At 51.5% G+C, this 26,708-nt stretch overlaps 1 protein-coding gene across 1 annotated transcript in view; it reads left to right on the top strand.

Moving 5' to 3' along the window:
* The first annotated feature begins 2,712 nt into the window (after nt 1-2,712).
* The window catches only part of LOC137524050 (syntaxin-binding protein 4-like), a 265,426-nt gene continuing 241,430 nt past the window's right edge, over nt 2,713-26,708 (top strand). Inside the window, exon 1 of the mRNA XM_068243473.1 lies at nt 2,713-2,954. Coding sequence (XP_068099574.1) covers nt 2,890-2,954 — 65 coding nt within the window. The 5' untranslated portion in view covers nt 2,713-2,889. The remainder of the gene's footprint in view (nt 2,955-26,708) is intronic.

Genomic DNA, 26,708 nt, shown 5'->3' with positions numbered 1-26,708 from the left:
CCGTTAGCAACGTCTGAATCTCACGACATGTCTCATGCAGGTAGAAGACATATTGTTATACTTGTACTCCAATGTTGGGTTTCCTACATCTCTGCAAACCAGAGTTCCAGGGGTGCAAAATTGGTAAAATCCCCCATAGGCGTTCATTGGGCTCCCTATTTCACTTTCCAAAATCTCACATTTTTTCCAAGAGCGATGGCTCAGCAGTGACAAATTTTCTAGCATTGTAGGGACTCTTAGTGGGATCATAACTGGTGAGTTTTGCCACTGTTGAGCCATCGCCCTTTGAAATGGTGTGAGATTTTGGAAAGTGAAATAGGAGGCCCAATGAAAGCCTATGGGGGATTTTACTACTTTTGCACCCCTGTAACTCTGGTTTGCAGAGATGTAGGGACCCCAACATTGGAGTCCAAGTATAAGAATATGCCTTCTACCTGCGATTTATGTACGTCAGAATTGCCACCATTGACATTGCCCAAATAAACAGGTTTTTGTGACCCTAGGCTATGACCTCTTTGGCCTAGGGGCCCGAAACTCACCAGTTATGATCCCCCTAACAGTTCCTACAATGCTAGAAAATTTGCCACTGCTGAGCCATTGCCCTTTGAAAAGATGTGAGATTTTGGAAAGTGAAATAGGGAGGCAATGAAAGCCTATGGGGGATTTTACCAATTTTGCACCCCTGTAACTCGGGTTTGCAGAGATGTAGGGACCCCATCTTTGGAATCCAAGTCTAACAATATGTCTTCTACCTGCATGAGACATTTCGTGAAATTCAGACGTTGCTAACGGCCATGGCTGAGATTTATGTACGTCAGCATCACTACCATTGAAATAGCCCAAATAAACAGGTTTTTGTGACCCTAGGCTATGACCTCTTTGGCCTAGGGGCCCGAAACTCACCAGTTATGATCCCCCTAACAGTTCCTACAATGCTAGAAAATTTGCCACTGCTGAGCCATTGCCCTTTGAAATGGTGTGAGATTTTGGAAATTTAAATAGGAGGCCCAATGAAAGCCTATGGGGGATATTACCACTTTTGCACCCCATAACTCTGGTTTGCAGAGATGTAGGGACCCCAACATTGTTGTACAAGTATAAGAATATGCCTTCTACCTGCATGAGACACGTCGTGAGATTCAGACTTTCCTAACAGCCATGGCTGCGATTTATTTACGTCAAAATCGCCACCATTGACATTGCCTAAATAAACAGGTTTTTGTGACCCTAGGCTATGACCTCTTTGGCCTAGGGGCCCCAAACTCACCAGTCATGATCCCCCTAAGAGTCTCTACAATGCTAGAAAATTTCAGCCTGTAGTGTTGGTGGTATAATGGTGAGCATAGCTGCCCTCCAACTAGTTGACCTGGGTTCGATTTTGACAGCCTACAAATCCCTAAGCAAGCTAATTTTTCTCTTGGATATATCACAATGGTGCATGCTAGGCTGGCTTCAGCATGTAGTATTTTGTTGTGTTGGTGGTATAATGGTTAGGATAGCAACCTACCAAGTGGTAGGCCTGGGTTTGATTCCTGGCCAATGTATGTGAGTTGGCTTTTGACATCCTACAAACCCCTAAGCAAGCTCATTTTTCTCTTGGATATATCATAATGGTACATGCTAGGCTGGCTTCAGCATGTAGTGGTGGTCTAGCGGTGAGCTGCTTACCAAGCCTCCTCCAAAGGAGGAGGAGGAAGTTGTTGTGGGGTGTAGAAGTTAGTAGCAGGAATGTTGGGGGGAGAAGTCTGGTGATTGTTGATGCCGGCAGCTGGCAGCTGGTAGAGACGTTGAAGTTAGTTGCAGGATTGGTGGGGGGAGTAGCCTGGTGATTGGTGATGCCGGCGGCTGGCAGCTGGTAGAGACGTTGAAGTTAGTATCAGGGATGGTGGGGGGAGAAGCCCGGTGATTGGTGATGCTGGCGGCTGGCAGCTGGTAGACACATTGAAGTTAGTTGCAGGAATGGTGGGGGGAGAAGCCCGGTGATTGGTGAGGCTGGTGGCTGGCAGCTGGTAGACACATTGAAGTTAGTTGCAGGAATGGTGGGGGGAGAAGCCTGGTGATTGGTGATGCCGGCGGCTAGCAGCTGGTAGAGACGTTGAAGTTAGTCACAGGATTGGTGTGGGGTGAAGCCTGGTGATTGATGATGCCGGCAGCTGGTAGAGACGTTGAAGTTAGTCGCAGGAATGGTGGGGGGAGAAGCCCGGTGATTGGTGAAGCTGGTGGCTGGCAGCTGGTACAGACGTAGAAGTTAGAAGCAGGGATGGTGGGGGGAGAAGTCCGGTGATTGGTGACCCCGGCAGCTGGCAGCTGGTAGACACGTTGAAGTTAGTAGCAGTAATGGTGGGGAGAAGCCCGGTGATTGGTGAAGGCGGTGGCTGGCAGCTAGTAGACACGTTGAAGTTAGTAGCAGGAATGGTGGGGAGAAGCCCGGTGATTGGTAAAGGCGGTGGCTGGCAGCTGGTAGACACGTTGAAGTTAGTAGCAGGAATGGTGGGGGTAGAAGCTCAGTGATTGGTGATTGGTGACGCCGGCGGCTGGCAGCTGGTAGACACGTAGAAGTTAGTAGCAGGAATGGTGGGGGAAGAAGCCCGGTGATTGGCGATTGGTGACGCCGGCGGCTGGCAGCTGGCACAGGGGGAGAAGTCCGGTGATTGGTGACCCCGGCGGCTGGCAGCTGGTAGACACGTAGAAGTTAGAAGCAGGGATGGTGGGGGGAGAAGTCATATGTGGATGGGATTAGGCCTCGCTCTGTGTGGTGAAATCCCGTGTGATTAGCACACACACCGCTGAGATGATGTAGAGCATTAAGACGGCACACGCTGGACGGACATGGACTGGCAGCTGGCCGTGCTCTGAAGGGTCCGGGAATATACGGGGGACGTAGATGAGATGTCCTATCTCAAACCACCTGGGAAAGTCCTGGAGAGGTTTGATGGGCTGTCCCTGATCTACTGGTGAGTAGGAATGCTGGGGTCCCCTGTGCTGAGATGTGTGGGGGGAGCTGACGGCTGCTCGGGGCCCTGGTGCAGCACGTCATTACCTGCAGGAGACGGGTGTTGTGGTTACAGATCTGTGCTGGAGAAATACGCTGCATTCTTTTATCACTCACAGGTGTCATGCTATCTATAAGAACTCGTAGTAAGTAATACAGTAATTATTACAGACTTGTACGTAAGGGAGAGGGTCAGCTGACAGGAAGGAGGGTCTCCGGGATTTGGGTCAGATATCGGGACTGACTGACTATCCAGCATAGTGCGGTTGTGACATGTGTGCTGCTGAGGCGGGTGTTTTCTCATGTGAGGCTGACAGAGGACTGTAGACAGAAGGGAATCTCTGTGTACAGAATGTCATGTGACCTTATAGACTGTCAGAAGAGGGGTGGGGCTATGACCCAGGCCCCCCTGACCTTCTGGGCCCAGAACCAGAGGCGCCCTCTGCTCTCCAGCCCTACCCACCTCCCGCCTGCAGGCACGGATGTTTTTCTAGCCTTGTTTCATCTGTCCAGATGATGAAATAAACCACATGTGCGGAATCTGGTCAGGAGCCTCTTCACCAGCCACTTCCTGTACCTCAGACTTCCAGAGCTGCATGCTGGGATCTTCTCAGTGGAGCCTGTCTATGCCCCGCCCCCCTGCAGTCTGTACAGCCAGACAGCAGCAGTCCTGCCCTCTGAGCTTGCTGTCATATGCTTCAGCTGGGCTGCTTCAAGTCAAGTTATCATGTTTTGTCCATGCACTTTTTTTTTGTATGTATTTAATATAAACATTATTCATAATGAATTATGCATATTAAAGCGCTACAGCGTTTTTAAAATGAAAAGGAAATCTCTTGCCACAACAATTATAAGATCTGTATCTCCTCAGCAACTAGCAGCTGCCTGGCCACTCCCAGTCATCAGAGGCAAGCAGCAGTCATTGGCTATCAGTCAGCATGGGGACTCCTCCTCCTCAGCAACTAGCAGCTGCCTGGCCACTCCCAGTCATCAGAGGCAAGCAGCAGTCATTGGCTATCAGTCAGCATGGGGACTCCTCCTCCTCAGCAACTAGCAGCTGCCTGGCCACTCCCAGTCATCAGAGGCAAGCAGCAGTCATTGGCTATCAGTCGGCATGGGGACTCCTCCTCCTCAGCAACTAGCAGCTGCCTGGCCACTCCCAGTCATCAGAGGCAAGCAGCAGTCATTGGCTATCAGTCGGCATGGGGACTCCTCCTCCTCAGCAACTAGCAGCTGCCTGGCCACTCCCAGTCATCAGAGGCAAGCAACAGTCATTGGCTATCAGTCGGCATGGGGACTCCTCCTCCTCAGCAACTAGCAGCTGCCTGGCCACTCCCAGTCATCAGAGGCAAGCAGCGGTCATTGGCTATCAGTCAGCATGGAGACTCCTCCTCCTCAGCAACTAGCAGCTGCCTGGCCACTCCCAGTCATCAGAGGCAAGCAGCAGTCATTGGCTATCAGTCGGCATGGGGACTCCTCCTCCTCAGCAACTAGCAGCTGCCTGGCCACTCCCAGTCATCAGAGGCAAGCAGCGGTCATTGGCTATCAGTCGGCATGGAGACTCCTCCTCCTCAGCAACTAGCAGCTGCCTGGCCACTCCCAGTCATCAGAGGCAAGCAGCAGTCATTGGCTATCAGTCAGCATGGGGACTCCTCCTCCTCAGCAACTAGCAGCTGCCTGGCCACTCCCAGTGATCAGAGGCAAGCAGCAGTCATTGGCTATCAGTCAGCATGGGGACTCCTCCTCCTCAGCAACTAGCAGCTGCCTGGCCACTCCCAGTCATCAGAGGCAAGCAGCAGTCATTGGCTATCAGTCAGCATGGGGACTCCTCCTCCTCAGCAACTAGCAGCTGCCTGGCCACTCCCAGTCATCAGAGGCAAGCAGCAGTCATTGGCTATCAGTCGGCATGGGGACTCCTCCTCCTCAGCAACTAGCAGCTGCCTGGCCACTCCCAGTCATCAGAGGCAAGCAGCAGTCATTGGCTATCAGTCGGCATGGAGACTCCTCCTCCTCAGCAACTAGCAGCTGCCTGGCCACTCCCAGTCATCAGAGGCAAGCAGCAGTCATTGGCTATCAGTCAGCATGGGGACTCCTCCTCCTCAGCAACTAGCAGCTGCCTGGCCACTCCCAGTCATCAGAGGCAAGCAGCAGTCATTGGCTATCAGTCGGCATGGAGACTCCTCCTCCTCAGCAACTAGCAGCTGCCTGGCCACTCCCAGTCATCAGAGGCAAGCAGCAGTCATTGGCTATCAGTCAGCATGGGGACTCCTCCTCCTCAGCAACTAGCAGCTGCCTGGCCACTCCCAGTCATCAGAGGCAAGCAGCAGTCATTGGCTATCAGTCAGCATGGGGACTCCTCCTCCTCAGCAACTAGCAGCTGCCTGGCCACTCCCAGTCATCAGAGGCAAGCAGCAGTCATTGGCTATCAGTCGGCATGGAGACTCCTCCTCCTCAGCAACTAGCAGCTGCCTGGCCACTCCCAGTCATCTGAGGCAAGCAGCAGTCATTGGCTATCAGTCAGCATGGGGACTCCTCCTCCTCAGCAACTAGCAGCTGCCTGGCCACTCCCAGTCATCAGAGGCAAGCAGCAGTCATTGGCTATCAGTCAGCATGGGGACTCCTCCTCCTCAGCAACTAGCAGCTGCCTGGCCACTCCCAGTCATCAGAGGCAAGCAGCAGTCATTGGCTATCAGTCAGCATGGGGACTCCTCCTCCTCAGCAACTAGCAGCTGCCTGGCCACTCCCAGTCATCAGAGGCAAGCAGCAGTCATTGGCTATCAGTCAGCATGGGGACTCCTCCTCCTCAGCAACTAGCAGCTGCCTGGCCACTCCCAGTCATCAGAGGCAAGCAGCAGTCATTGGCTATCAGTCAGCATGGGGACTCCTCCTCCTCAGCAACTAGCAGCTGCCTGGCCACTCCCAGTCATCAGAGGCAAGCAGCAGTCATTGGCTATCAGTCGGCATGGGGACTCCTCCTCCTCAGCAACTAGCAGCTGCCTGGCCACTCCCAGTCATCAGAGGCAAGCAGCAGTCATTGGCTATCAGTCGGCATGGGGACTCCTCCTCCTCAGCAACTAGCAGCTGCCTGGCCACTCCCAGTCATCAGAGGCAAGCAACGGTCATTGGCTATCAGTCGGCATGGGGACTCCTCCTCCTCAGCAACTAGCAGCTGCCTGGCCACTCCCAGTCATCAGAGGCAAGCAGCGGTCATTGGCTATCAGTCGGCATGGAGACTCCTCCTCCTCAGCAACTAGCAGCTGCCTGGCCACTCCCAGTCATCAGAGGCAAGCAGCGGTCATTGGCTATCAGTCGGCATGGAGACTCCTCCTCCTCAGCAACTAGCAGCTGCCTGGCCACTCCCAGTCATCAGAGGCAAGCAGCAGTCATTGGCTATCAGTCAGCATGGGGACTCCTCCTCCTCAGCAACTAGCAGCTGCCTGGCCACTCCCAGTCATCAGAGGCAAGCAGCAGTCATTGGCTATCAGTCAGCATGGGGACTCCTCCTCCTCAGCAACTAGCAGCTGCCTGGCCACTCCCAGTCATCAGAGGCAAGCAGCAGTCATTGGCTATCAGTCAGCATGGGGACTCCTCCTCCTCAGCAACTAGCAGCTGCCTGGCCACTCCCAGTCATCAGAGGCAAGCAACAGTCATTGGCTATCAGTCGGCATGGGGACTCCTCCTTCTCAGCAACTAGCAGCTGCCTGGCCACTCCCAGTCATCAGAGGCAAGCAGCAGTCATTGGCTATCAGTCGGCATGGAGACTCCTCCTCCTCAGCAACTAGCAGCTGCCTGGCCACTCCCAGTCATCAGAGGCAAGCAGCAGTCATTGGCTATCAGTCAGCATGGGGACTCCTCCTCCTCAGCAACTAGAAGCTGCCTGGCCACTCCCAGTCATCAGAGGCAAGCAGCAGTCATTGGCTATCAGTCGGCATGGAGACTCCTCCTCCTCAGCAACTAGCAGCTGCCTGGCCACTCCCAGTCATCAGAGGCAAGCAGCAGTCATTGGCTATCAGTCAGTACAGAGACTCCTCCTCCTCCTCAGCAACTAGCAGCTGCCTGGCCACTCCCAGTCATCAGAGGCAAGCAGCAGTCATTGGCTATCAGTCAGCATGGGGACTCCTCCTCCTCAGCAACTAGCAGCTGCCTGGCCACTCCCAGTCATCAGAGGCAAGCAACAGTCATTGGCTATCAGTCAGCATGGGGACTCCTCCTCCTCAGCAACTAACAGCTGCCTGGCCACTCCCAGTCATCAGAGGCAAGCAGCAGTCATTGGCTATCAGTCAGCATGGGGACTCCTCCTCCTCAGCAACTAGCAGCTGCCTGGCCACTCCCAGTCATCAGAGGCAAGCAGCAGTCATTGGCTATCAGTCAGCATGGGGACTCCTCCTCCTCAGCAACTAGCAGCTGCCTGGCCACTCCCAGTCATCAGAGGCAAGCAGCAGTCATTGGCTATCAGTCAGCATGGGGACTCCTCCTCCTCAGCAACTAGCAGCTGCCTGGCCACTCCCAGTCATCAGAGGCAAGCAGCAGTCATTGGCTATCAGTCGGCATGGAGACTCCTCCTCCTCAGCAACTAGCAGCTGCCTGGCCACTCCCAGTCATCAGAGGCAAGCAGCAATCATTGGCTATCAGTCAGTACAGAGACTCCTCCTCCTCCTCAGCAACTAGCAGCTGCCTGGCCACTCCCAGTCATCAGAGGCAAGCAGCAGTCATTGGCTATTAGTCAGCATGGAGACTCCTCCTCCTCACAAAAAGGGGAGTGGTTTAGACTGAATTGGAATTTTTGACAGAAAGAGGCTACATCTGCGTATTGGAGCTGCCAGATGCTGTATACCGTATATTATATACAGTACATCCAGGGTCAGACTGGGACACTAAGGGCCCACCAAGGAAGTATCAGCCTGGGGCCCGGCCCCCTCTCCTCCACCTCCCCCCCCTCTCCCCCCCATTTTGGGCTCACATACACATGTACTTCTGAGGACAGTGTCCAATAGGGACGTGTGCACATGCGGCGCGCGCAGCAAAAATAAATGGGTGTCACCACGTACTGGAACATGGGCGTGGTCATGATGAGTCATGGGTAGACTTAAAAAAAAACCCAATAAGTAGCGGTGTTATTCACAGAGATTAGATCCGACCAGATACATTTTAGATAAAATAATCAAGTAGTTACATGCCTCATGATAATTCATCAAGTAGTCAAATGGCAGCAGATTTTCCGACAAAATGCAATCAGATTGGTGGAGATTTCCCCACATAATGCAATCAAATTGGCGGCAGATATCCCCACAAAATGCAATTAGATTGGCGGCAGATTTCCCCACAAAATGCAATTAGATTGGCGGCAGATTTCCCCACAAAATGCAATTAGATTGGCGGCAGATTTCCCAACTAAATACAATCAGATTGGCGGCAGATATCCCCACAAAATGCAATTAGATTGGCAGCAGATATCCCCACAAAATGCAAATAGATTGGCGGCAGATATCCCCACCAAATGCAACCAGATTGGCAGCAGATATCCCCACAAAATGCAATTAGATTGGTGGCAGATATCCCCGCCAAATGCAATTAGATTGGCGGCAGATTTCCCTACAAAATGCAATTAGATTAGCGGCAGATATCCCCAGAAAATGCAATTAGATTGGCAGCAGATATCCCCACAAAATGCAATTAGATTGGTGGTAGATTTCCCTACAAAAATGCAATGAGATTGGCGGCAGATATCCCCACAAATTGCAATTAGATTGGCAGCAGCTATCCCCACAAAGGCAGGTCCCCAGTTAGTGGGGGCCCCAGAGCTGAGAAGGAGGGGGGCACAGCGCAGAAAGGGGGGAAATTGTGCACAGAGCAGCTGGAAGGGGGGGAGGACTCCCCCTCTCCCTCACCTAGGGCCCCCCCCTTCCGCGCTCTCCCCCCCTCCAAAATTGCAGCCAGCCAGCGGCAGCAGCCGCGAATAGCTTACCGGCATCAGAGCGATAGCGCTGCGTGTGGCTGGCTAGTCTGGTCTCCGTCTCCTGCACTGACCAATCATGCTCTCGCAGTACTTCATGTGAGAGCGTGATTAGACAGTGCAGTGCAGGAGACCAGACCAGCCAGCGGCACGCAGAGCTATGGATCTGATCATCCCGGTAAGTGATTCCCCACTGCTGCCGCTGGCTGGCTCCAATTCTGGATGGGGGGGAGAGCGCGTAAGGGGGGCCCTATGTGAGGGAGGGGGGGGGGAGTCTTCCCCCCCTTCCCGCTGCTCTGTGCACAATTTCCCCCCTTCCTGCGCTGTGCCCCTCTCCTTCTCAGCTCTGGGGCCCCTAGGAGGCGGGGCGGCCGGGGCCCACCGATGGAAACATCGGCAGTTCGGTGGGTCAGTCCGAGCCTGAGTACATCTGTGCCCTGATGGGACAATGCAGAACTTGAAGTGGGAGGGATATGGAGGCTGACATATTATTAAACAATGCAGATTGCCTGGCAGTCCTGCTGATCCTCTGCCTCTAATACTAGGTACACACCATACAATTTTCTGTTAGATTTACCTGCCAGATCGATTATTTCCAACATGTCCAATCCGAATATCTATCGATTTACCATTTTTCGTTTGATGTCTCAATCGTTTTTTCCAATTTTCATAGAAGTGAATGAAAAACGATAAAAAAACGATTAAAAAAAATTGGACATGTTGGAAATAATCCATCTGGCAGGTAAATCTGCCAGAAAATTGTATGGTGTGTACCTAGCATAATACATTTAGCCACAGCCCCTGAACAAGCATGCAGCAGATCAGATGCTCTGACTGAAGTGTGACTGGATTAGATGTATGCTGGTTTCAGGTGTGTGATTCAGACACTACTGCAGCCAAGCCAAAGGGCTCAGAGGCATCAGTCGGTAACCCAAAGTGTTGTGGCGCTACCAGCAGGACTGCCAGGGAACTGGTATTGTTTAAAAGGAAATAAATATGGCCATAAATAGATTAAGATGGAATGGGACACTAGGCAAGATTGCAGTGTTTGCTCAGCACTGATGGTCACCTGGCTTTATTAGTAAGATTTGAGGGGGTGGGGGGGTGGGGGGGTTAGCATCCACCAGGCCCCTAGCCACTCTCCAGGCCCTAGGCAACTGCTAGGTGTGCCTTGTGGATGATGCGGCTCTGAATATGGCCACAACCTATAGGTTTATCACAATGCAGCACATTATTTCCTCTTTTTGTGGTCCTGGCTGCATAACACAGGAAGTGTTTCATCATCTCTGCACTCTATTGAACGTCATTGTCCATCTTCCTTCCCCCCATTCGGGGTTATATTCTGCTCAGCATGCCCCAGGACACTGCACTTCCTGTCCCCTGAGTGTTTTACTGATAGAGCTGCAGTATTTGCATGGTAACGCCTCTTACCCTCTTCTCTCTGTTTCCTTTTCTATTCCTGGCCTCAGTCTATTTATATATTTTTCTTTATAATCAGTGAACTTCTAAGTTTGTGTTCATGGAATTGGCAGAATGAAAGCATTCACCTAAAGGCGACCATTAATGATACAATCTTCATTGTACAATCTCACTACTTCTATGTAATATCGGGGACTACCTATCCAATTAAAGTATATTTACTGACTTTACCCTTCTACTACATACAGTAGATTTGTTCAGATTGTACAATGAAGATTGTATAATTAGTGGGAACCTTTAGAAAGATAGTTTTGTAGCACAGGGAATTTACAAGTGAGATGTTCAATAAGATAATAGCTTTGTGTTGATTTTAATTTTAACTTCTTTTTATGTAAATTAAGTCAGCAAGGAAGTGTATGAATCAAAATGATCAGCTACTGCACACGATTGGTCCAAATCCCATCTGCATAAATTTGCATGGTATAAACATAAAAGGTTAATTGGCGATATCTCATGTACAGCATTGTGTGTCTGTATACATCTATTTTTTTGAGACGTTGCCCGTTTTATATGACTGCAGAGGAGCAGCGGGGAAACTGACTGAGTGTCATATGTTTCCCAGTCAGTTTCTTCAGTTACAGCTGGATTTGAGGCGCACACTTAGCAGAAACGCAAGCATGGCGGAAAATGCTGCATTTTTGCCGCTAATGGAAGTCTATGGACCGCAGGAAAAAATGCATTAAAAAAACGCATAAGAGTTTTCTATGCGTTTTCAAACATGAGTTCTTAAAAACGCTGGTTTTGTTGCATGATATTCAAAAACGCATCAAAAACACACAAAGTCAATGGGAACGCAATGGTATGCGGTTTTCATGCGTATTCTATGCATTTTTTTTGTTTGTTTTGTGATGTATTTCCGCTTCCTGTTGTCTTCCTAGTGATTAGCATAAAACCCAACTGAAAAACGCGTGAGAAACGCTTACAAAATGCATATGCGTTTCATATATGCGAAACGCAGACACATACAAATGCACGGAAAATGCTTGAGAAAAAGCATCTGCAGAAAAAAATACGAACGCAAACTCAGTAAAAACGCACACACGAAAAACGCACATGACAGAAAACGCGACCTTTCATGCCTGAGTCTTTTCAGTTTGGGCTTATCTGATCAAGCAAGTGTAAGTTTAGCAGGGCCGGCCTTAGGTTTCACAGCGCCCTGAGCGAATCCTGATTTTTGTGCCCCCCCCCCCCTTCATCCTCTTCCCACGTGCATATACACACACACACGCACGTATACACACACACAGGCCCATATGCAATTCCCCTTTTCTCCTGAGATATGTCCTAGGACAGGGGTTCCCAACATTTTTGACGTTGTGACACATCATGCCAAATGGTCAGATCTCTGTATAATAGATAAAATACTATTAATAACCACAAATGAATGGAAAGAGTGCATTATCCTGAATACACTTAAAAATGAAGGCTAAAACCTTTCAGGAATATTAATAAAGACAATCAGTGGGACAGTTAGCCGCCTCCCCCCCATTTAGAATGATAGCACAGCACTGACAATTTGCACCACGCGTTATAGCCGCAGTGTGCCCCCCCCCCCCTCCAAAACGCCCTCAGACTCAGTATAGGTAGGTAGCCAGGTATAGGTGCCCCCAGTATAGGATCTCATGTGTAGGTGCCCTCAGTATAGGTTGCCAAGCATAGGTGCCCCCAGTATAGGAAGTCAGTTGAAGATCTCCATTCCCCCATAGGTAGCCAGCTATAGGTGCCCTCAGTATAGGTAGCCAGGTGTTGGAGCCCTCTGTAAAGGTAGCCAGCTATAGGTACCCCCAGTATAGGAAATCAGGTGTAGGTGTCCTCAGTATAGGCAACCAGCTATAGGCGCCACCTTGGAAGCCGGCGCCCTGAGCGACCGCTCCGGTCGCTCATATCAAAGGCCGGCTATGAAGTTTAGTACCTCACAGCAGAGCAGAGACTTTTAATGATCAGACTGGGAAAGGGGAGGTGATACAATAATGCAAATGAGGGGGATGAAGCCACTCCCACTGCTCTGCTTGCACCCCTGAGGAGCAGAAGCACATTATTCTGATGCAGATAACCCGGGCTTTATAGGCTATCTAGGTGTAATATAAAGGCTGTGAACATTACGCGGTGGAAGCAGGAAGAGGTCTCTCCACCCCTAACTTTGCCAGTGATGGTAGAACAGCGACTCTCATGATGGTGAACTGGTCGGTACAGCTACACCGGGGGCTATTAACCCCGCGACCCCTGAACTATCTCTGTAGAGCAGGGATACGGAACGGAAGGTGGCGCTTTTGATGGCTATATCTAGCTCACATACACATCAGTAGGGGGTGATTCACAAAGCTACACCGCTCAAGCAGCACAGCTTAGTGTGACAGCGCAAATAAAATATTCAAAGTAGGCACACTACTGCTGTAGCATGCGCTACTAACTTACTCGCACCCCCCCCCCCCCCAAAAACTAACAGCTGCTCCAATTGTCCCACACTGGACCCTGTCAGTGACTTTGTGGGACGAGAGCCCTGCACTTTGATTGGCCCAATAGGCTATCTGTCACTTGACAGGCATCCTATTGGGCCAAAGTTCGGGGATCTCTAGCTAATCGTACAAGCTGTTAGTCGGTATTTCTCCTGTCTGGCTCTGGGGGAAATTGATGATGCAGCTGAAACCCAAGAGAAGCTGAAGACGTGTGTGACACTTCCGCTGCCTGGCAGATCAACTGTATACACATCACCATGGCAACAGGGTCGTGAGCCCTCTGCTGCGTATGCACACTGTGCCAGTTTGAAACATATTGTATGGTTCTCATGGAATTACATTTTAAAATATGTGGCTATTATGGCTCTCTCAGACAAAAAGGTTCCTGACCCCTGATGTAGTGGGTTCTATACGCCTCCATGGCTGTGCTGGCCGGATTACTCATTCCAACATTCCTCCACCTAGGAAAAGCACTGCGAGAGGATGGAGGAAGCCGGTATTGCTGACAGATGCCCGCTCACCTTGCCTAGGCTACACAGTGGCCGGGAGCAGAGGAAGCAGCCGGCCTCTGTAGGGATTGGTAGCAGTTAGTGCATCTGACACTAGATGTCACTGTTGTGTCCCAGCCCCTCCCTTTCTGAGGAGTCCATGTGGTCATCACTGTGACCAGAGCAGATCAGCTGACTGGACCTGTCTGGAACAGTAAAACAGGACCGGACCAGAAACTACTTCATGGGGACAGAACAGAAGGCACAGGAGTGGTTCAGTTCCAGAGGAGTCAGCACACCTAACAGCAGCTTTCCCTCTCGGGGCCCTACACTAAGACGGGCCCCAATGCCACCATGCCATGGAACGCTCAGGATCTGCACTAAGATGGGCCCAAATGCCATGGAAAGCTCAGGGCCAGCACGAAGAAGGGCCACAATGCCACCATGCCATGGAACACTCAGGGCCCTGCACTAAGACAAGCCCCAATGCCACCATGCCATGGAACGCTCAGGGCCTGCACTAAGACGGGCCCCAATGCCACCATGCCATGGAACACTCAGGGCCCTGCACTAAGACGGGCCCCAATGCCACCATGCCATGGAGAGCTCAGGGCCGGCACTAAGACGGGCCCCAATGCCACCATGCCATGGAACACTCAGGGCCTGCACAAAGACGGGCCCCAATGCCACCATGCCATGGAGAGCTCAGGGCCTGCACTAAGACAGGCCCCAATGCCACCATGCCATGGAACACTCAGGGCCTGCACAAAGACGGGCCCCAATGCCACCATGCCATGGAACGCTCAGGGCCTGCACTAAGACAGGCCCCAATGCCACCATGCTATAGCCATGCTATAGAGCGCTCAGGGCCCTGCACTAAGAAGGGCCCCACTGCCACCATGCCATGGAACGCTCAGGGCCTGCACTAAGACGGGCCCCAATGCCACCATGCCTTGGAACGCTCAGGGCCCTGCACTAAGACGGGCCCCAATGCCACCATGTCTTGGAACGCTCAGGGCCTGCACTAAGACGGGCCCCACTGCCACCATGCCATGGAGAGCTCAGGGCCTGCACTAAGACGGGCCCCAATGCCACCATGCCATGGAACGCTCAGGGCCTGCACTAAGACGGGGCCCAATGCCACCATGCCATGGAGAGCTCAGGGCTTGATCTAAGATGGGCCCCAATGCCACCATGCCATGGAGAGCTCAGGGCCCTGCACTAAGACGGGCCCCAATGCCACCATGCCATGGAACGCTCAGGGCCTGCACTAAGACAGGCCCCAATGCCACCATGCCATGGAGAGCTCAGGGCCTGCACTAAGACGAGCCCCAATGCTACCATGCCATGGAACGCTCAGGGCCCTGCACTAAGACGGGCCCCAATGCCACCATGCCATGGAACGCTCAAGGCCTGCACTAAGACGGGCCCCAATGCCACCATGCCATGGAGAGCTCAGGGCCTGCACTAAGACGGGCCCAATGCCACCATGCCATGGAACGCTCAAGGCCTGCACTAAGATGGACCCCAATGCCACCATGCCATGGAGAGCTCAGGGCCTGCACTAAGACGGGCCCCAATGCCACCATGCCATGGAACGCTCAAGGCCTGCACTAAGACGGGCCCCAATGCCACCATGCCATGGAGAGCTCAGGGCCTGCACTAAGACAGGCCCCAATGCCACCATGCTATAGCCATGCTATAGAGCGCTCAGGGCCCTGCACTAAGAAGGGCCCCACTGCCACCATGCCATGGAACGCTCAGGGCCTGCACTAAGACGGGCCCCAATGCCACCATGCCTTGGAACGCTCAGGGCCCTGCACTAAGACGGGCCCCAATGCCACCATGTCTTGGAACGCTCAGGGCCTGCACTAAGACGGGCCCCACTGCCACCATGCCATGGAGAGCTCAGGGCCTGCACTAAGACGGGCCCAAATGCCACCATGCCATGGAACGCTCAGGGCCTGCACTAAGACGGGGCCCAATGCCACCATGCCATGGAGAGCTCAGGGCTTGATCTAAGATGGGCCCCAATGCCACCATGCCATGGAGAGCTCAGGGCCCTGCACTAAGACGGGCCCCAATGCCACCATGCCATGGAACGCTCAGGGCCTGCACTAAGACAGGCCCCAATGCCACCATGCCATGGAGAGCTCAGGGCCTGCACTAAGACGAGCCCCAATGCTACCATGCCATGGAACGCTCAGGGCCCTGCACTAAGACGGGCCCCAATGCCACCATGCCATGGAACGCTCAAGGCCTGCACTAAGACGGGCCCCAATGCCACCATGCCATGGAGAGCTCAGGGCCTGCACTAAGACGGGCCCAATGCCACCATGCCATGGAACGCTCAAGGCCTGCACTAAGATGGACCCCAATGCCACCATGCCATGGAGAGCTCAGGGCCTGCACTAAGACGGGCCCCAATGCCACCATGCCATGGAACGCTCAAGGCCTGCACTAAGACGGGCCCCAATGCCACCATGCCATGGAGAGCTCAGGGCCTGCACTAAGACAGGCCCCAATGCCACCATGCCATGGAGAGCTCAGGGCCTGCACTAAGACGGGCCCCAATGCCACCATGCCATGGAGAGCTCAGGGCCTGCACTAAGACGGGCCCCAATGCCACCATGCCATGGAACGCTCAAGGCCTGCACTAAGACGAGCCCCAATGCCACCATACCATGGAACGCTCAGGGCCTGCACTAAGATGGACCCCAATGCCACCATGCCATGGAGAGCTCAGGGCCTGCACTAAGACGGGCCCCAATGCCACCATGCCATGGAACGCTCAAGGCCTGCACTAAGACGGGCCCCAATGCCACCATGCCATGGAGAGCTCAGGGCCTGCACTAAGACGGGCCCCAATGCCACCATGCCATGGAACGCTCAAGGCCTGCACTAAGACGAGCCCCAATGCCACCATACCATGGAACGCTCAGGGCCTGCACTAAGACGGGCCCCAATGCCACCATGCTATGGAGAGCTCAGGGCCTGCACTAAGACGGGTCCCAATGCCACCATGCCATGGAACGCTCAAGGCCTGCACTAAGACGAGCCCCAATGCCACCATGCCATGAAACGCTCAGGGCCTGCACTAAGACGGGCCCCAATGCCACCATGCCATGGAGAGCTCAGGGCCTGCACTAAGACGGGCCCCAATGCCACAATGCCATGGAGAGCTAAGGGCCTGCACTAAGACGGGCCCCAATGCCACCATGCCATGGAGAGCTCAGGGCCTGCACTAAGATGGGCCCCAATCCACCGTGCCATGGAACGCTCAGGGCCTGCACTAAGATGGGCCCCAATGCCACAATGCCATGGAGAGCTAAGGGCCTGCACTAAGACGGGCCCCAATGCCACCATGCCATGGAACGCAAGAAGATGTACAGAGGCGCCGGAAGTATAAAAGTGGCTAAAACGTTTAAAATGTTTTGGTCGCGGTGGTGGACCAGCTGACCACAAACGGACAACAAGGCTGTTGTTTTTAAATAAATATATACAAAATTTATTCGGAAAGCTCCCAGCAATTAGTCGCAACGCGTTTCACGGGTAGCAACCCGCTTCTTCAGGCAATAGGGGGCAGGAGCAACAACACAGCGTGAAGTCTGGATGAAGCTTGGCACCTCTGTGTTGCTACCCGTGAAACGCGTTGCGACTAATTGCTGGGAGCTTTCCGAATAAATTTTGTATATATTTATTTAAAAACAACAGCCTTGTTGTCCGTTTGTGGTCAGCTGGTCCACCACCGCGACCAAAACATTTTAAACGTTTTAGCCACTTTTATACTTCCGGCGCCTCTGTACATCTTCTTGCATTCAGAAGTCCACCCTTGGTGGAAGGGTGATCTGCCCTACAATTCCTCTATCCACAGAGAGCGACGTTTTACTCCTGAGTGGGGACAGGCTTGTTCTCCCCACCTGCGTTTACAGTGGTTGCTCTTGAGGCAACCCTGACTTGTGAGTATATTACTTACTTTCATTATTCTCATCCCCTACAAAAACATACTACACTATTTTGGGCTCTCGGTCTTTTCTCTTTTCATGCCATGGAACGCTCAGGGCCTGCACTAAGACGGGCCCCAATGCCACCATGCCATGGAGAGCTCAGGGCCTGCACTAAGACGGGCCCCAATGCCACCATGCCATGGAACGCTCAGGGCCTGCACTAAGACGGGCCCCAATGCCACCATGCCATGGAGAGCTCAGGGCCTGCACTAAGACGGGCCCCAATGCCACCATGCCATGGAACGCTCAGGGCCTGCACTAAGAAGGGCAGGTATGGCATCCCCCCCCCCTTCCCCCCAGTATAGGCAGCCAGATGTGCCCCCCTCAGTGTAGGTTGCTCCCAGTATTAAAAATAATCTGTAATGAAAAAACCCTCTGGGGTATACTTACCTTGGGAGGGGGAATCCTCTGGATCCTAACGAGGCTTCCCCCGTCCTCCGGTGTCCCGGAAATCCAGCGCTGCAGCCCCCTGAACTTTGATGAGGTAAATATGTACCTCTCCGCGATCCTGCGCAGGCTCACGAGCGGCTGTCCGTTCGGGTAAGGAGGAAATAGCCACACCCACTATATTGTGCGAGGGCGAGTCCTTTGTGCCTGCGCAGTACAGCGGATACGATCGGCTATTTCCGCCTATCCTGGAGGAAGAGTCACTGCTGCACCTGCGCCGGATCCCGGAGAGGTAAATATGTCACCGCTTGTCATGCTTGTCGGGGGAGGATTCGAGGGAGCCGGCGCTGGATTCCCCGCAACTACAGGGGACAAGTAAGCCTCATAGGGACACAGACACTTCCCCCTCCCGAGGTGAGTATCCCCCAGAGGGGTTTGTTTAGTACAGGCTCTCTTTAAAGGGAAACTGAGCTGAGAGATATATGGAGGCTGGCATATTTGTTTCCTTTAAATAATGCAGATTGCCTGGCTGCCCTGCTAATCCTCTGTCTCTAATATGCTTAGCCATGACTGATGCTGCCTGTCAGGGAGACATCGCGGGGCCAGGCTGAATAGATGCAAAGTCACCTGTATAGCTGATGAAATGTTCTGTCGCTCTGCAGGGGGGCGGAAGGATGACTGAGCAGTGCGTTAGTGATGACACATGGCCGGCGGGGGAGGGGCGGAGGGATGATGGAGCTGTGCGTAGGTGACGTCACATGGCCGGCGGGGGAGGGGCAGAGGGATGACGGAGCGGAGCGTAGGTGACATCACGTGGCCGGCGGGGGAGGGATGCAGGGATGACGGAGCAAAGCGTTAGTGACGTCACGTGGCTGGCGGGGGAAGGGCGGAGGGATGACGGAGCAGTGCGTTAGTGATGTCACATGGCCGGCAGGGGAGGGGCGGAGGGACAATGGAGCGGAGCGTAGGTGACGTCACATGGCCGGCAAGAGAGGGGCGGAGGGATGACAGAGCGGAGCGTAGGTGACGTCACGTGGCTGGCGGGGGAAGGGCGGAGGGATGACGGAGCAGTGCGTTAGTGACGTCATATGGCTGGCCGGGGGGGGGCAGAGGGATGATGGAGCGGCGCGTTAGTGATGTCACATGGCCGGCGGGAGAGGGGCGGAGGGATGGCGGAGCGGTGCGTTAATGATGTCACATGACCGGCAGGGGAGGGGCATGCACAATAGAGTTGGCCGTCGCTCAGTCAAGTTGATCCCCCAGGCAGATCACTTGCAGGGCGTCAGTCGGAGGCCGGTGTGCACACGCATGATTAGTGGCTGAGGTGGTCGTTATCGGCCGCCTCAGACGATTTTGGTCACGCCCGTTTACATAGCCATAACCCCTGAACAAGCATGCAGCATATCAGGTGACTGAAGTGTGACCGTATTAGCTGCATGCTTGTTTCAGGTGTGTGATTCAGACACTACTGCAGCCAGAGAGATCAGCAGGACTGCCAGGAAACTGGTATTGTGTAACAGGAAATACATATGGCAGCCTCCATATCCCTCTCACCTCGGCAGGGCCGGGCCGAGGCATAGGCTGGAGAGGCTCCAGCCTCAGGGCGCAGTGTAGGAGGGGGCGCACAATTCATTCAGCTGTCATTCCTAATTGTGTATGAAGCAGAAAGAAATAAGAAAAGGGGATACATAGCAGTGACTGCAAACCAGATAACTAGATATTAAGGTGTTGGGGAGGTTGTGGGCCCTGTGGCGCCTCTTAGTCTAATAGCAATCATATTGTGACGGCTGGGGTTGGAGGGATGGAGGGGCCTCTTAGTGTAATAGCAATCAGTGTGTGACGGCTGGGGTGGGAGGGATGGAGGGGCCTCTTAGTGTAATAGCAATCAGTGTGTGACAGCTGGGGTGGGAGGGATGGAGGGGCGCACTTTGGTGTCTCAGCCTTGGGTGCTGGAGGACCTTGTCCCTGCTCTGCACCTCGGGTTCCTGTTATGCAGCCCCCACCCCAGTATAAGCAGCCAGATGTGCCCCCAGTATTAACTTCTACCTCACCCAGAAATATAGCATTTGTTCAGTACAGTACATCCCGCTATGCCGGCAGGATATACAGCTCAGGCCGTACAGATTAAAGGCCGGCCCTGTTTCCCCTGAAAGCACTCGAGTGTTGCTTTAGCAGTATGCTTCAGGTCATTGTCCTGCTGGAAGGTAAATCTCCATCACAGCCTCAGATCTCTGGCAGACTGACACCGGTTTATCTCAGGAATATCCCTGTATTTAGCACCATCCATCCGACCACTCTTCCCGGCTGCTGGAAAACTTCCTGAGAGCGTGATGCTGCCACCGCCATGTTTCATGGTAGGCATGGTGTTCTTGGGGGGATGGGATGTGTTGGGTTTCCAATCACAAACAGTGGGGCCTGCGGGTCTCAGAAATGTAAGCAGCAGCAGTGGGAGGAGTTAGTGGCAACAGAATAGGCTATGGAACCTGGCAGTGGAACCACAGCATTAATTAAAACACTGGATAGAAAAATATGACACCTGTGGCAACAGCAGGTTCCAGGCAGTGGTTGTGAAGCCACAGTTGGGCCCTCGCCAACTCGGACAACACAGTTTTCTATCTGGATATCCCTAATGGCAGCAGGTTAGCAGTATGGCTCAGCTCATTCCGATTGGTTGGTTCTGCCTACATCATGTCATCATGGCCACGCCCATTTTTCACTTTGCGCACAACCACTTGAGGACCACAGTCTTTTCGCCCCTTAAAGAGAATCTGTACTCTGAAATTCTTACAATAAAAAGCATACCATTCTATTCATTATGTGCTCCTGGTCCCCTCTGTGCTGTTTCTGCCATTCTCTGCTGCAAACCTGGCTTGTAATTGCCAGTTTTAGGCAGTGTTTACAAACAAACTAACCAGCTTCTAATAGGCTCAGCTAAGCAGAGTGTGTTAGTCACACAGAGCCTGCAGGGGGTGTGTACAGCTTCTAGCTAATCACAAGCAGCCCTGCACATTCCAGTCTGACTGCCTCAGCCTGACTGTGCCGACTATAGAGAGAAGATTAGATCATATAACAGAGATAACACAGCTACTGTGCAATTAGGAAAAGCTGCAGTAAGCCAGACCACATTAGAAAAGGCATAGGAACTTATAGCATAGAAGAAATAAAGATAAACAATTTGTTACAGAGTCTCTTTAAGGACCAGAGCCTTTTTCTCCATTCAGACCACTGCAGCTTTAACGGTTTATTGCTAGGTCATACAACCTACCATCTAAATGAATATTACCTCCTTTTCTTGTCACTAATACAGCTTTCTTTTGGTGCTATTTGATTGCTGCCGCGAATTTTAGTTTTTATTATATTCATCAAAAAAGACAGATATTTTGTCAAAAAAATGATTTTTTAAACTTTCTGTGATAACATTTGTCAAATAAAATAAAATTTCTGTATACATTTTTGTCCAGATTTATTGTGCTACATGTCTTTGATAAAAAAAAAAAAAAAAAAAAAAAAAAAAACATTCAGTGTATATTTATTGGTTTGGGTAAAAGTTATAGAGTTTACAAACTATGGTGCCAAAAGTGAATTTTCCCATTTTGGAGTATCTCTGACTTTTCTGACCACCTGACGTGTTTCATGAGGTGCTAAAATTCCAGGATAGTATAAATACCCCCCAAATGACCCCATTTTGGAAAGAAGACATCCCAAAGTATTCACTGAGAGGCATGGTGAGTTCATAGAAGATTTTATTTTTTTGTCACAAGTTAGCGGAAAATGACACTTTGTGACAAAAAAATAAAATAAAAAGTTTCCATTTCTGCTAACTTGTGACAAACAAAGAAGAAATCTGCCATGGACTCACCATGCCCCTCTCTGAATACTTTGGGATGTCTACTTTCCAAAATGGGGTCATTTGTGGGGTGTTTACTGTCCTGGCATTTTGGGGGGTGCTAAATTGTAAGCACCCCTGTAAAGCCTAAAGGTGCTCATTGGACTTTGGGCCCCTTAGCGCACCTAGGCTGCAAAAAAGTGTCACACATGTGGTATTGCCGTACTCAGGAGAAGTAGTATAATGTGTTTTGTGGTGTATTTTTACATATACCCATGCTGGGTGGGAGAAATATCTCTGTAAATGACAATTGTTTGATTTTTTTTACACACAATTGTCCATTTACAGAGATATTTCTCCCACCCAGCATGGGTATGTATAAAAATACACCCCAAAACACATTATACTACTTCTCCTGAGTACGGCGGTACCACATGTGTGGCACTTTTTTGCACCCTAACTGCGCTAAGGGGCCTAAAGTCCAATGAGTACCTTTAGGATTTCACAGGTCATTTTGAGACATTTGGTTTCAAGACTACTTCTCACGGTTTAGGGCCCCTAAAATGCCAGGACAGTATAGGAACCCCCACAAATGACCCCATTTTAGAAAGAAGACACCCCAAGGTATTCTGTTAGGAGTATGGTGAGTTCATAGAAGATTTTATTTTTTGTCACAAGTTAGCGGAAATTGATTTTTATTGTTTTTTTTCACAAAGTGTCATTTTCTGCTAACTTGTGACAAAAAATAAAATCTTCTATGAACTCACCATACTCCTAACGGAATACCTTGGGGTGTCTTCTTTCTAAAATGGGGTCACTTGGTGGGGTTCCTATACTGCCCTGGCATTTTAGGGGCCCAAAACTGTGAGGAGTAGTCTGGAAACCAAATGCCTCAAAATGACTGTTCAGGGGTATAAGCATCTGCAAATTTTGATGACAGGTGGTCTATGAGGGGCCGAATTTTGTGGAACTAGTCATAAGCAGGGTGGCCTCTTAGATGACAGGTTGTATTGGCACTGAAGTGCAGGAAGCGCAGGATGTTCTCAAATCGTGACCTGGACATGGCAGCAGAGAACATGGGCATGTGATGTATTGGGTGCGTAGACCAATAAGACCGCAATACATTCTTTTTGACTAGACCCATGTTAAGGAGAAGGCCCCAAAAAATGTTACGTTTGGAAACTTGGAGTGGCTTCCACCGAAAAGGCTGGGCATGGTAGCTTTTTGCGGCGGTTGCGTATTGTGTGGCATAACGGGTGGTCTCAGCCACAATTAAGTCGTAGAGACCAGCAGTGATCAGAAAAAAAAATTCTGTCACTGCGGTGGGGCAGGTGAGGGTTTGGCTGGGTGATCAGAAGCCCGCACATAGCAGATTAGGGCCTGATCTGATGGATAGGAGTGCTAGAAGGTGACAGGTGGTGACGGTAATTGATGGGTGTCTCAGTGGGTGATTAGAGGGGAGAATAGGTGCAATCAATGCACTGGGGAGGTGATCGTAAGGGAGTCTGAGAGAGATCTGAGGGTTTGGCCAAGTGATCAGGAGCCTACACGGGGCAAATTAGGGCCTGATTTGATGGGTCGGTGTGCTAGGGGGTGACAGGAGGTGATTGATGGGTGTCTCAGGGTGTGAATAGAGGGGGGAATAGATGCAAGCAATGCACTGGGGAGGTGATCGGGGGTATCTGAGGGCGATCTGAGGGTATGGGCCAGTCATTGGGTGCCTGCAAGGGGCAGATGAGGGTCTGATCTGATGGGTATGATGGGTAGCAGTGACAGGTGGTGACAGGGGGTGATTGATGGGTGATCAGTGGGTGATTAGAGGGGAGAACATATGTAAATAATGCACTGGGTAGGTGATCAGAGGGGGTCTGGGGGGCTATCTGAGGGTTTGGGCGGGTGATTGGGTGCCCGCAAGGGGCAGATTAGGGTCTGATCTGATTGGTAGCAGTGACAGGTGGTGACAGGGGATGAGGGGGTGATTGATAGGTGATCAGTAGGTGATTACAGAGGAGAATATATGCAAGCAATGCACTGCCGAGTTTATCAGAGGGGGTCTGGGGGGCTATCTGAGGGTGTGGGCGGGTGATTAGTTGCCCGCAAGGGGCAGATTAGGGTCTGATCTAATGGGTAGCAGTGACAGGGGGTGATGGAGTGATTGATAGGTGATCAGTAGGTGATTACAAGGGAGAATATATGCAAGCAATGCACTGGCGAGTTGATCAGAGCAGGTCTGGGGGGCTATCTGAGGGTGCGGGCGGGTGATTGGGTGCCTGCAAGGGGCAGATTAGGGTCTGATCTGATGGGTGGCAGTGACAGGTGGTGACAGGTGGTGACAGGGGGTGACGGGGTGATTGATAGGTGATCAGTAGGTGATTACAAGGGAGAATATATGCAAGCAATGCACTAGCGAGTTGATCAGAGAGAGTCTGGGGGGCTATTTGAGGGTGTGGCGGGTGATTGGGTGCCCGCAAGGGGCAGATTAGTGTCTGATCTGATGGGTAGCAGTGACAGGTGGTGACGGGGTGATTGATGGGTGATCACTGGGTGATTAGAGGGGAGAGAAGATGTAAAAAATGCACTTTCGGAGGTGATCTGAGGGTGGGTCTGCGGGCAATCTGAGGGTGTGGGCGGGTTATCAGGTGCCCACAAGGGGCAGGTTAGGGTCTGATCTGATGGGTGGCAGTGACAAAGGGTGATTGATTTGAGATTAACAGGTGATTGACAGGTGATTACAGGGGAGAATAGATGTATACAGTACAAAGGGGGGGGGGGGGCTATCTGAGGGTGTGTGTGGGGGGGGGGTGATCAGGGGCAGTTTAGGACCTAATCTAAAAAATAGCGTTGACAGATAGTGACAGGGAGTGATTGATGGGTGATTAGGGGGGTGATTCGGTGCAAACAGTGGTCTGGGGGGTGGGCAGGGGGGGTCTGAGGGGTGCTGTGGGCGATCAGGGGGCAGGGGGGGCAGATCAGTGTGCTTGGGTGCAGACAGGGAGGGCTGCAGCCTGCCCTGGTGGTCCCTTGATCACTGGGACCACCAGGGCAGGAGGCAGCCTGTATAATACACTTTGGGCTTGATTCACAAAGCGGTGCAAAGTGTTTGCACGCCAGTGAAAAGCCCCTTATCACGCCTAAACTCACTTTAGGCATGATAAGAAGCAACTCGCGCAAATTTTCCGAGCGCAAAGTCTTGCGCGCGCAACCGCGCACGCGCGCGCGCGCAGCGTCCCTGCTTCGCGCGAAGCTCCCATTAAGCCCTATGGGACTTTGCGCGCACACGTACGCGTGTACGCGCGGAAACTTCGCGCGAGTTAGAGCAAAAATCGGTGATAACTCAGTGGTGCAAAGGTTATCACGCCTAAAGTCTTTTAGGCGTGATAACTGGGTTATCACCGCTTTGTGAATCGAGCCCGTTGTATACATTACAAAGTGTATTATACACTTTGTAGCGGCAATCGCAGGGTTAACAAACCCCCCGGCGCTTCCGATCGGCCGGCGGGTTGACGTTGCGGGTGGGCGGAGCCTATTGCCAGCGGATGCGTGCGCATCACAATCCCCGGCCAGAACAGTCCTGGGCGTGCCACTTTGCTGACGCCCATAGGTAGTGGGTGGTCGGCAAGTGGTTAATATAAATACATTTATAAATAAATATTATAAAGCAGATAAACAAGAAGCATGACTCATGAATATAAATATGACTGTGTCCAGCAGGGGGAGCTTCAGACACCTCATTACATTTGTACAGCCCTGCTTATCAGGTGTGCTTCTGTAGTGAGATTACACAGCACTGCAGACTGACTAAAGTTGGCCATACACCTATAGATTTGCAGCAGATTCAACCATTAGATATATTTCTGGCAGATGCCTGTCAAGTCCGATCTGACAGGAATCTATCTGATGTGTGCCACACATAGGAGCAGTTTTCCTATAGATTTCAGAATGAAATCTATTGGAAATCGATCTAAATGCATTATTGGACCATTCGATCCAATGCAACTCTGTTGCCAGCAGCAGATCGACCTAGATTTTCCATCCTGTCAGATAGATCAAATCTATTGAAATCGATTGAAATTGACCACAAATTGATCGATCGACAGATTTGAAAGAATTGATGGCTGAAATCGACCAGTGTATGGGCCTAAAGCCATCTTCTATATACAGGGAGTGCAGAGTTATTAGGCAAATGAGTATTTTGACCACATCATCCTCTTTATGCATGTTGTCTTACTCCAAGCTGTATAGGCTCGAAAGCCTACTACCAATTAAGCATATTAGGTGATGTGCATCTCTGTAATGAGAAGGGGTGTGGTCTAATGACATCAACACCCTATATCAGGTGTGCATAATTATTAGGCAACTTCCTTTCCTTTGGCAAAATGGGTCAAAAGAAGGACTTCACAGGCTCAGAAAAGTCAAAGATAGTGAGATATCTTGCAGAGGGATGCAGCACTCTTAAAATTGCAAAGCTTCTGAAGCGTGATCATCGAACAATCAATCGTTTCATTCAAAATAGTCAACAGGGTCGCAAGAAGTGTGTGGAAAACCAAGGCGCAAAATAACTGCCCATGAACTGAGAAAAGTCAAGCGTGCAGCTGCCAAGATGCCACTTGCCACCAGTTTGGCCATATTTCAGAGCTGCAACATCACTGGAGTGCCCAAAAGCACAAGGTGTGAAATACTCAGAGACATGGCCAAGGTGAGAAAGGCTGAAAGACGACCACCACTGAACAAGACACACAAGCTGAAACATCAAGACTGGGCCAGGAAATATCTCAAGACTGATTTTTCTAAGGTTTTATGGACTGATGAAATGAGAATGAGTCTTGATGGGCCAGATGGATGGGCCCGTGGCTGGATTGGTAAAGGGCAGAGAGCTCCAGTCCGACTCAGATGCCAGCAAGGTGGAGGTGGAGTACTGGTTTGGGCTGGTATCATCAAAGATGAGCTTGTGGGGCCTTTTCGGGTTGAGGATGGAGTCAAGCTCAACTCCCAGTCCTACTGCCAGTTTCTGGAAGACACCTTCTTCAAGCAGTGGTACAGGAAGAAGTCTGCATCCTTCAAGAAAAACATGATTTTCATGCAGGACAATGCTCCATCACACGCGTCCAAGTACTCCACAG

The sequence above is a fragment of the Hyperolius riggenbachi genome, chromosome 7 (assembly GCF_040937935.1).
Source record: "Hyperolius riggenbachi isolate aHypRig1 chromosome 7, aHypRig1.pri, whole genome shotgun sequence".
In the NCBI taxonomy this organism is placed as follows: domain Eukaryota; kingdom Metazoa; phylum Chordata; class Amphibia; order Anura; family Hyperoliidae; genus Hyperolius; species Hyperolius riggenbachi.
The sequence above is the reverse complement of the archived record's forward strand: the minus strand, read 5'-3'. Positions and strand labels throughout refer to the sequence as shown.